Genomic DNA, 11,544 nt, shown 5'->3' with positions numbered 1-11,544 from the left:
TCTGTTCAAGACCTTGGATAGAAACGTTAGAGACACCCTACTCGCAAGAAGCAACCTGAAACCATTCAAAAACCTTCTGCGGGATTGGCTCAAATATGTGTAACTTTATCTTTTTCAAGTACGTTCTAGATAGCCCTTGATTTCTTTTTTTGGCAAGGCATATATGCTGTATCAAATTATTGTAGCTACTACAATCCTTTTCTTCAATGAAAATTCACAAATTTTCAAAAAAAAAAAAAAACAAAAGTTAAGAGGACACAAACGATATAGAGAAGAGTATGGCCGATGCCGAAGTCGACGCCGACCGTAAAGAAAACAGAAGCTTTTTGGTTGTGAACAGTCGCCTTCTTTGTTGCTTGTATTTTTTTTTTATCAAAGGAAGTGTTTACCTGTTTCAAATTACTCCCACACGAAATGTCTACCCGCGAGCAAATGTGCGACCGCTCGAGTACTTTATATGGACTTGTTTTTTTTACGTGTAATCACTTTATTGACACTATATTTCTGTTTTTTCTTCCTCTTAATTTTTTTATTTATGTAGACACTATTTACATGTAAATAATATTATCAAGAACAATAGTATGGCAGAGGAAAGAAAAAAATAATACTATGGTAGTGCGATGGTTGGACGTAGCGTGTAAGAAAATACAATCCGTACTTTTAAATATATTTATAGGTCAGCTAAAAACAAATTAAGAGCCAGGATAAAATATTTTCATATCTTTCATTATACGGCAACGATCCATCCATCACTCAGTTTGCATGTGAATTTTGACAGAAGTAAAATTATATAATCAACACTTATTAATATATATATATATATATATATATTCACTTTTTGAATCATTTACACACAACATGATGAATATCTAACTAGCTACTACTTCGGCCTAAATATGATGGGATGATTTGTTTCCGGCTTACCTATTTTAAGTCGTTTCCGAGAGATCATTTTATAAAGCAACTCTGATGTTAATCGCAGTCATATATAATTAATGCATTTGGATGAAGCAAAAAACAAAAAAAAATTGACCAAAAAAAAAACACATCAAGGTAAAAAAACACTAACTTACGGTTTTTTTTTTACAATGATGGAATGGAAAAAAACAGTTAGGAATCTTATTTATTCCTAACACTGGATCTCCTCCATTGCAGGTTACAACACCGGGTGATTTTACTGCTCGTTGAGAGAATCTTGAGCGAGGACTCATCATGAGCTATCAATATTAGATTATATTTTGTTTTTTTTGTGTTATCAATTTTGTGACAGAAAAATATTCATAAACCTTTTAGAGTTCACTAAATGTTCATGAATTATCACATAGCTTAATCATTGTTGATGTGTAAGATCAAGGTGTAGGATGGAGTTCGGCTCTTCCGTTGGTGGATCATTTTAGGTCGATGGGCCATGTGTTCTATTATATGGCTTATATGTAAACCCCAAAATTAATATAGGCTATTTTGTGTGTTGCTAATGTGAAAAAACAATTAAGGTAGGTAAGTAGGTTAAAATAAAAGTAGTAGTAGTATACATATGATCATATGGATGTAATTAACCTAGGTAAAGTTAAGGAGAAAATGGAATATGAAAGGTTTAGCAAAGTGGCTAGCCAAAACCTTCTAATGTGAATCTCTTTCTCATAATGCAGGCTTTAGTTGCGTGAATTAGTCTATGCAATAGTTTATTTTTGCTACATTCGGTATAACATCGTAGATAGTATATAAAAGTGTATACTGAATTTTCTTTGGGTTAAAGTAAGTTGTTTTTCGTATCCCTATTATATTAATTTGATGCGGAAGTACACAACATTAAATGTAGTCCATATCACTACAAATTCACCTAAATATTTTTTCATTAAAGGTATTAATGTCTAATAATAATCACAATCAATAGTAGTAATTATTCAAATAACCAAATAAGAAAAATAATTATTCTTAACTCATTTATGATATATTGGGTTATTTTCACATATAAAAAATATACACAATACATGTTTAAAATCAAATAAGATATACAAATTTAAATGCCAAATATATGTCATATCCCAAGAATATTTTTTAAAATAAACATATTACACTTTATTTCTCCTTAATTAATTGCTTAATTAAATATTTATTTGTGTGCACATATTTTTTTAGTCGACCTAAATGATCAACCTATAAATACTCTACACCTAATCTCCAATTATACATCAATAATCACAATTAGATATGTGGCCATTGGTGACCGGTGAGTAGGCATGACCAAAATTAAAACATAACCGTATGTCGGACCATAACCGGACCGTATCTAAACCGTAACCGTATAAAATAATTAAAAACCATAACAGATAACTGTAAATACATATGATTAATTTATATTAATTATAACCGTTAATTAACCGTAATCGTATCAAAACCGTTCGTTAACCATTAATTGTCGCAATCATCAATTTCCAAGAAGTTGTGTAATGAACTAATAGACTTGAAAAGTCTAGTTCAGAAATTGGAGTTGTATATGTTCTTGCTCAAGCTGAAGGGTCTAACGACACATATGGAGATGGAAAAAGCAAGGTGTTGATAATGGAGATGTTGTGAACATTTCAGATAGTGTATAAAAAGAGAAAATGGTGAAAGTTAATGTAGGTTGAAAAGAAAGAGTAATTCGTGGCAGTTTTTTTATATACAATTTTGAATAATATTTAATTTACAACATGAATTTCAAACTACTTCGGCCGACTTATGATGGACTGATCCATTTTAAGTCGTTTCCGGTGGACAAATCATTTCATAAAATAATTCGGATTTTGGTCAATATTATGATCTTAATCATAGTCTGATTAAAGAATGGTAAATTCATTTGACAGGGTGCAAGCATGCATTCATCAATTATTATGATGCGATTTGTTTCTTTATTATTATAAATATTATATGAAGTAGAAAGACATTTGAGAGGCAAAAAAAAAAAGCTCTCTTCTTTCTCCTAAAAAACCCTAGCCATCTTTTTTAGATCTGAGGGAGGGGAATCCTTCCGGCAGCCGTTCCTGTTGTCGCAATTTCTTCTTCCTCCTTCCTCCTTAGTTTAGTTCCTTGGTCTTCATGCAAGTTGGTCGAGGTTAGCATCAAAGGTCCAGTGGTAAGTAAGATCTCTTCTCCGGCAGCGGTAGTGTGGTATTTATTCTTGCCGATGTAGCTATGGATCTGGTCAGGCGGAAGAGGAGCTCTGTAGTCGAGCCCCGGTTTGAAGACGTCAGATGGTTAGCATCGGTGTTCCTCTAGGCTCAACCATCTTCCTGGAATCTGCGGCTACGATGGAAGTCGGTAAGATTAAAGTAGGTTTTGTTGTTTGATAGGGTGGTTAACTGTAGATCCTTTTGGATCTTAGATAGCGGTTGCGGATTCCGAGTTTAGAAGATTTGTGTGAGCTAACGATCTTCTAAATCGCCGCGGTGACTTTGCATCTACCCATCCGGATTGAAAGATCTTTGCTTTGGGAGATTGGAGAGCCCAGATCTGGGATGGAAGGGACAGATCTGACGATGTCGGGTTGCTTGGGAATAGATCTGATGATGGCATTGCGGAACCGGTTTGTCGGAGAGGCTAGCTTTCTGGAAGGTTTGTAGCTTTGGTGGTGCGTCGGAGGAAAGAGATCGATGGTGGAAACCGGTTTCTTTCACCGTTGATCTTCGACCTTTCGATGGTGTTACTAAGCCGTGGACCTTGAAGCCGTCAGATTTAAGGCTAGGCTTCTCTGCTTCCGACCAGCAGCAGGATCCGATCCTCCATTCTGTTTCCGGCAAACTTTCTGGGTTTCTCTTTTTTTTTGTAATTGGACTCTTTTGTGTGTAAGGCCTCGGCCCAGTCCATTTTGGGATTATAATATAATATAATTTAATTAAATATATATATATATATATATTATGAAATAATTATAAATTTGTTATATAAAAAACCAACAATAATAGGAAACATTATTTATGTTGTCATGTATTATATTTACTATGACTCAGACCTCCCACGATGTCACAGAGAAAGTATTTTAGAAAAAAAATATTAAAATTTTAAATTACACATTATGAATTCATTTGAATGATCAAACATAATAGAATAGTTTGAATACATAAACATTAAACATAAACTGTTACTAAAAACACAACCATCAAAATGAAAACTTATAAACAAAACATATTATGTAGAATATTTAAAGTATTATAAATATATAAGATATTTTATAAAGAATTATGGTAAAGAGCTACAATTACAAAAATCATGACAAAGTGATCTTAACTGAGAATATTGAACTAATGGTTGTAATGAGTAAATGTAAATTTTATTAAATAATTATAATTAAAAATGTATTTAATAATAAGTGAAACTATATCAAAGAAAAATTGAAATTAAAATGCACAACTTTCAAAAACATGATAAAATAAATTTTAAAAATTAAAATAGTTTATTAACGAAAAGTTATGATAAATATATGCAACTGTAAATTCTATAGTAAGTTTTATTAAATTTCTATATTGCTATAATCAATTCTAACATTTTAGTTAGATTATAGAATAACATTGAATATTAGATATGAATATTCAAATTATTTAAATTCAACATAAAACGGAAAATTTGTTTCAACGAATTATGATTTGTTAGTTATTGATGAAGAGACAATTATATAGAAAGTTCAAAAGACATGACTATTTAAATAGATACACCTATTAGAACGAAAAATTATAATGAAAAAATATGAATAAAATTTATGAAAAGACACAACTCTACAATGAACATATACAACTGTTTGAGTTTAAAAAAAACAAATAAAAACAAATTTTAACAAAAATACTAAAAAAAGTCGCAACTATTGTTCGCATTTATTCAGATTGTTATTCTTACTTTTAAATATTAAATATTAAAATATTATTTTAACGAAAAGTTATGATAAATAGACGCAACTTTAAATTCTATATTAAGTTGTATTAAATTTCTCTATTGCTATAATCATTTCTAAAATTTTAGTTAGATTATAGAATAATGTTGAATATTAGATATTAATATTCAATTGTTTAGATTCAACATAAAATGAAAATTTTATTTCAACGAACTTGTTGCTTACTGATGAAGAGACAAATATAAAGAGAGTTCAAAGACATGACTATTTAAATAGATACACGTCAATGACGTCATACACCTATTAGAAAAAAAGTTGTGATGAAAAAATATAAATAAAATATAGTGAAAAGACACAACTCTACAATGAACATATACAACCGTTTGAATTTCTTTTAAAAAAACAAATAAAAACAAAAAAATTACGAAAAGATACTACGAAAAATCGCAACTGTCTTCACTTGAATATACATAATAATCCATATAAACTGCTTTTAAATAGAAGACATCTTTATTACCATATTGAAAAGGTCAAATTCAAAAAACTCACTATATAATCCATATAACTGTTGGAAAAAAACTCTAGCTATTTTTATTAAAATTTTATATTTAAAATTAACTAAAAGTTGTAAATTAGATTTATCATTCCAAAAATATTTTATTAAATCAAGAAATAGAAGAACTTCTTTACTTTTAAAAGAATGAATGCTAGAAAATAAATTAGAAAGTAGTAAAACTGTTAAAATTGAAAATTTCTATTATTTTGTGTCATGGCAAAAAAATGAAAACAGTTCAAACAAACAAATATATAAAGATTTCAAAAGATACGAATATTCCAATAAACACAACTCTACAGTGAACAGTTGTAACTTTTCATAAATAACCGTTTTAACGAACCATCATGTTTTTCGAAAAATATCCAAATGGTACGATTGAAAAAACACAATTGTTGGTCGCATTTATTCGGATTGTTATTATACATAGATTTAAAGCCCTCCTTAATAAAAGAGGCTTAATCCCAGCATAAGCAAGGAGAAGAGTAACCACCATTGTTATAGGGGAGAGCTTCACGATCACCTTTCTATTTTGATTTATGTTTGATAATGTTTACCTTAGTTTCTTTATTTAAAATGACAAAAATAACATAAATCAAGATAACATATTTTTCGGGTTAGAATTATATGTTGTGATTAAAAAGACCGTATGATAGATTTTGGACTAGAATTTTATGTTGTAAATATAGCAATAAAGTTATATTTGTTGTTGCGGAAAAAAAAAATGACTTCATTGGCGAGAGAAAAATTAGAAACAAATTCCAAGATTTGATGATGATTCTACCGTATATGTTATGACTTTCATGCTTGATGCTTTATATATGAGTATACAATAGATAAGTTACAGACATACAGTATGTTTTAATTTGGTTTTTGGTTACTGCTTGAGTTTTTACATTTTTCTTAAGTTAGTCAAAACCTATATGACATTGGCACGTTGGTTCCCTTTACATCTCTCCCAACATAAATGTTTGAAGAGTCTTCTTTTTCTTTACCTCTCTTCAAACATATATAAATATTTCAAATTTGTTGTATTCTTGACCTCAAGATTTCAGTAGTGAAGGCTCTTATATTAACCGTCGCCAATTAAAAAGGATCATTAGACGTTTTAAAAGTCTTCATTAATGAGATCTAGAGGCCAAGGGGACACTTAGAACCACATTTTGGACTAGATACATTTAAATCTAGAGAAAATTTCATAAATACTTGGTGTACTTTTATGGTATATTGCTGTCAATCTATTAACAAACTATTTTGTCGAGTGTAAAGGGTTCAAAACATGAAATCGCACAAAAATGACGTAGTTTTAAGATGCCTGTTTCTATTACAAAAGAGGCAATATCTTAAAATGTCATCTCCGAAGAACTCTTATTAAGCAAAGAGAAGACAAAACACAACGAGAACACAATGAAAACTGTCATACAAGATTATAACATTCAACAGAGAGAGAGAGAGATCAGAGTCTTTGTCTTTCATTCACAGCTTTACTGAGACAATCCAAGAAAAACGGTAAAATGTGAATCCCTCACAGCTCTTTTATCTGCCACAGTTCGAAACAATCTGCATCAAGATGAGTAATTTTTATTAGTTTACAACCTTTTTACAAACAAAAGATTCAGAGCCAAAACCAAAGGAGGTCTCATAGAAGATAAGATACAAAAACACCAATCTTTCAGATCATTAGTATAAAAGCAAAGAGACAATAGAAAGCTACTGTTATACAGCCATTAACACCATGATCTGAAAGCCTTTAACTCAATCGAAAACAAAAGGCATGTTGATAACAAAATGAAGAAAAAAAAAATCTACCTACCATAGCAATGCTAACAACTGACATCAAAGATTCAAAGCTGTAAACTTTAAAGAGTTTCCCTGAAAGAGAATCACTGAAAGCCTTAACCATAAGCATGTGACCGATGAATCAGGATTCAAAAAGCCAGAACCATTATTCTCAATCTAATAACTATGTTGTTCCGTATTGTTCTGAAAGTGTTTGTCAATTCAGCTTTTGCTTATACATACTGCAAACCAATGGATTCATCTCAGACCAACGCACATACATGGAACATTAAAGCTGTTAACTTTGATTCACTAAAAGCTATACCCATTTCTGCCAAGTAAATCCTAAATTTTGATATGCACAAAACGTAACATTTTCTAAAGTTCTTAATTCAATCTTTTAACAGAGAAGTCAAAATCGATTAGGATCAAAACCTATAAAAAGCCTTCGAGAAGATTCGAGAAATTACCTAATCGCTCTTTCTCTCTCTCAGTGAGACGGAGCGGGTTGTTTCTGGTGCGATGATTGAGTAGATGGTGCCATGAGTTTGCTATAGATCTGCTCACCGACGAGGTATACGCAGAAGGCACCAACACCGATTCCGAGACCTGGAAGTGCGTGTCTCATTTGATTCGATAGCATCGGATGCTTCCTCCACTCATCCCTTCGCCTGAAAAATTCTCCGGTTGTTCCCAACGGTTTCGCCATTTTTTTTTTTTCTCCGGTCCTCGTCGTCGATCTCTACGTTTTTCTCTGTTTTCACTTTCATGTGTTGTTGTTTTGTTGTATTAACTAATGGGCCTTATTAAAAGCCCACGATAATTAATGGGCTTAATGTTTTCGTTGGCCCTATATATTGGTTTCGCCGATGAACTGAGAGTTTTCATCATCTCTCCTCTCCGGCGAGATAAGTTAAAAAACATGGCGATGCTTCAAGCGAATCTAGGCTTCATTACATCTCCGGCATTACTCTGTCCGAAGTTTGCAGTCAAATCGAGCTCAGTTTCTCTGGGCTTTAGCTATCGTTCCCAAGGCAATCTCTCTCATACTCTTTTGTCTCAGAAACTGGATCTTTCGAGAAGGTTTAGCAGAAGAGATGCTCAATCATTCTCAATCAAGTGTTCTTCGTCTACTGAATTTGATAATGTAAGTTCAGAGTTTGTAATTAACTCAAATTCTGAAGCTTTTGCTCTCTAGTTTAAGTTTTTTTGTTTCTTCAGAGCAATACTGTTGTGAAGGAGAAGAGTGTCTCGGTGATTCTCTTAGCTGGAGGTCAAGGCAAGCGAATGAAAGTAAGTGTTTTTATTCTGAGTGCTCAAAGTTTCAATCTTTATGCTCAAGTTGATCTGTGGAATCTCATTTTTGCCACCATTTGTTTGGTTAATGTGAATAGATGAGTATGCCAAAACAATATATACCACTTCTGGGGCAGCCAATTGCTTTGTATAGGTAACATTTCTTACTTGCAAGTCAGTTACTGGTAAAGTCTTTCATGTGTTTGAATCTGTGTCTGAGAACTAATAACACTCTCATCTAATTGATGGAAGAATTGTAATTTTGTTGTTTTCGATTTGGTTAAATCTACTTGTCTATTAGTATTGTACCGTCTAGAAGAATAAGAATGTTTGAATTTCTTGAAAAGAGAACTAACTTGCTTTTGTCCTTGTTGAATTTTATGTTTGATTGTTGCAGCTTTTTCACTTTTTCACGCATGCCTGAAGTGAAGGAGATTGTAGTTGTTTGTGATCCATTTTTCCGAGACATTTTTGAAGGTTTGGTCTCTCTTTCTCTCATTAGTTGTCTTTTTGATTGAGATATTCCAGAGATAACACTGAGCCTTTTTTTTTTTGTGATCTTAAGAATATGAAGAATCAATTGAAGTTGATCTTAGATTTGCTCTTCCTGGGAAAGAAAGACAAGATTCTGTTTACAGTGGACTTCAGGTTTATTCCTCAAAAGAAATGATTCTACAACATACTGTCTGATCTAGTTCATATAAGCTTAGAAGGTTATATTATCTCGCAGGAAATTGATGTGAACTCTGAGCTTGTTTGCATCCACGACTCTGCCAGACCGTTGGTGAATACTGAAGATGTCGAGAAGGTATGCTTATGAGAAGTAGCAAAAGTTTAAGGAGAATGAAACAAAAAATTTGAAGTCCCTTTAGTATTTATTGAACTGTTGTGTTTCATTGAAGGTCCTTAAAGATGGTTGTGCGGTTGGAGCAGCCGTACTTGGTGTTCCTGCTAAAGCTACAATCAAAGAGGTACAGTTTATTCACTTTGTTTGCCAAAAATCGAAAGTCATCATCTCAATTTCGATACTAGACTTGTTGCATTGTGATATGCAGGTCAACTCTGAATCGCTTGTGGTGAAAACTCTCGACAGAAAAACCCTTTGGGAAATGCAGACACCACAGGTTTTAAATTGTTTTCATGCTTTGTGATTTTGATTTTGCGTTTCAAACCACTCCAACGATATGCTCTTTCGTTAGGTGATCAAACCCGAGCTATTGAAGAGAGGTTTCGAGCTTGTGAAGAGGTTTGAATACCTTGAAATGATTGAGGTCTGGATTAAAAAATAAAAAATACTGATTGCTATTTGTGTTATTTATATCTAAACAGAGAAGGTCTAGAGGTAACAGATGACGTTTCGATTGTTGAGTACCTCAAGCATCCAGTTTATGTCACTCAAGGATCTTATACAAACATCAAGGTAAATAAACACTATAACTTACGCTTTCTTTTTTTACAACTATGGATCTTATTTATTGCTAAAATTGTCTCCTCCATTGCAGGTTACAACACCTGATGATTTACTGCTCGCTGAGAGAATCTTGAGCGAGGACTCATCATGAGGTATCATTAGAGGATTCTTTTTATGTTTATTAATTTTGTGACAGGAAAAATATTCATAAACCTTGTAGAGTTCATTCAATGTTCATGAATCATCACATAGCTTAATAAGTTAATATGGTAAAGAAAGACAAGATTCTTCTATTTACGGTTTGGCTCTTCAGTTGTTGGATCAGTTTCGGTTGATGGCCCATGTGTTATATAATATGTAAACCCCGAATGTTATATGGGCTATTTTGTATGTTGTTAATGAGAAAAACAAATTCAAGCAGATAGGTTCAAAGTAGTAGTAGTATATATATGGATGTGATTAATTAACCTAGGTAAAAAGTTTAAGGAGAATGAGAGGTTAAGCAAAGTGGCTGGCCAAGATCTTCTAATGTTGTGACTCTCTTTCTCATAAAAGAAAACAAAAAATTACGCTAATCTGAAAATAGATTCAGCAGCTTAATGATGTTTGAATCTCCAAGCAAGAAGAGGTGGAACGTGGCATCAACCGCTTCATCTTACAGAGAGACAATTGTAAGCGGGGGATACAGCATGAGTTGTAGAGAACAGAAGCAACAACAACGAAGAGAAAAAGTCTTGCCTAAGTCGTCTAAGTGGAAGGTTTTGTTGATGAAGCTTAAGCTGTTGCCTTCTCCTCGTTCTTCTTCCGCCAAGGTCGTCGCTTATGACCCTTACGATTACTCTTTGAATTTTGATCAAGGGCCAGGGTGGCACGACCACGACGAACCTGAGAATCTTTCTAGGTCTTTCTCTTATCGCTTCGCTGATCCCACTCGGACCTGATCTGAGCAACACGCTTGCTATCTTGTATAATGTTTCTTACTTTTTTCTTTGTATACTTTGTTTTTCAATGATGAGATCATGTATAGATCCATCAAAGAAAACTTAGAAATCGTATATTCGACAAAAATAGTTGTCTTAACTCTTCTTGAATGGTAAAGAAAGTACAATTTTTCTACTACGAACGTGTCATAGAAAGGAGACATTAAACTAATGCATGAATAATATAACAAATCTGAGGCAAACATTCACGAGTGACAAAGAAGTAATAATAGATGAGGATGAGGAACCCTAATAAAATGGAAAACCACAAGGTAAAAGCTTCTTTGGGTGCTGAGTTTCCTAGTCAACGGTTCAATAACGTGAGATTGTAAACAAATATGTATTGTTTATAGAGGGATTCATAGATAGGGAAACGATTAATGAGCTTCTTTTTTTTTCACTAGCCTAAGTATCAAATTAAATAGGTAAAAAAGAATGGGGGCTTAGATATCAAACTCTTATGAGACACAATCGTCTCTTAAAGAATTGGAAACTTAAGGGGCTTAGCCGCTTAGATCCCTTATTATACACTATAATTTCAATGAGTCCAGCGTTAGGGATATTGGGAACCCGGAGGACAATTAAGGTTGGATTGGGAACTGCTACACATCAATCTTCGGATCCAGCTTTGGTGAAAATAAAGAATTGGCTCTGCTGGGAA

At 32.7% G+C, this 11,544-nt stretch overlaps 3 protein-coding genes and 1 long non-coding RNA gene across 5 annotated transcripts; 3 read left to right on the top strand and 1 right to left on the bottom strand.

The window, feature by feature from the left end:
* Window positions 1–2,927: 2,927 nt before the first annotated feature.
* Window positions 2,928–3,894, top strand: LOC147942111 (uncharacterized). The gene is made up of 2 exons (XR_015560482.1): window positions 2,928–3,300; window positions 3,461–3,894. It is a non-coding gene; the product is annotated as an uncharacterized LOC147942111 (long non-coding RNA).
* Window positions 3,895–6,893: 2,999 nt separating this feature from the next.
* On the bottom strand, window positions 6,894–7,905 carry LOC104790033 (NADH dehydrogenase [ubiquinone] 1 beta subcomplex subunit 3-A). Its single transcript, XM_019246592.2, has 2 exons — window positions 7,667–7,905; window positions 6,894–6,977 (listed from the first exon to the last, which is right to left on the bottom strand). The coding sequence occupies exon 1, from the start codon at window positions 7,903–7,905 to the stop codon at window positions 7,687–7,689; it is 219 nt and encodes a 72-aa protein (XP_019102137.1). The 3' UTR covers window positions 6,894–6,977; window positions 7,667–7,686.
* A 67-nt stretch (window positions 7,906–7,972) lies between these two features.
* On the top strand, window positions 7,973–11,017 carry LOC104790032 (2-C-methyl-D-erythritol 4-phosphate cytidylyltransferase, chloroplastic). 2 transcript variants are annotated; one of them, XM_010515722.3, is made up of 12 exons: window positions 7,973–8,343; window positions 8,418–8,489; window positions 8,591–8,646; window positions 8,890–8,969; window positions 9,058–9,140; window positions 9,223–9,300; window positions 9,395–9,463; window positions 9,548–9,616; window positions 9,692–9,738; window positions 9,822–9,912; window positions 9,995–10,055; window positions 10,499–11,017. In XM_010515722.3, the coding sequence occupies exons 1-11, from the start codon at window positions 8,023–8,025 to the stop codon at window positions 10,052–10,054; spliced, it is 1,026 nt and encodes a 341-aa protein (XP_010514024.2). In that variant the 5' UTR covers window positions 7,973–8,022; the 3' UTR covers window position 10,055; window positions 10,499–11,017. The 2 variants fall into 2 exon arrangements, with proteins under 2 accessions (XP_010514024.2, XP_087311799.1); XM_087455673.1 differs by having other exon boundaries at window positions 10,490–11,017.
* LOC104790031 (uncharacterized) lies at window positions 10,506–10,844 on the top strand. Its single transcript, XM_010515721.2, has one exon. The coding sequence runs from the start codon at window positions 10,506–10,508 to the stop codon at window positions 10,842–10,844; it is 339 nt and encodes a 112-aa protein (XP_010514023.2).
* Window positions 11,018–11,544: the final 527 nt, after the last annotated feature.

This window comes from Camelina sativa, chromosome 6, assembly GCF_030686135.1.
Source record: "Camelina sativa cultivar CO46 ecotype springtype chromosome 6, ASM3068613v1".
Classification (NCBI taxonomy): domain Eukaryota; kingdom Viridiplantae; phylum Streptophyta; class Magnoliopsida; order Brassicales; family Brassicaceae; genus Camelina; species Camelina sativa.
This window is presented reverse-complemented; position numbering and strand designations above follow the sequence as displayed.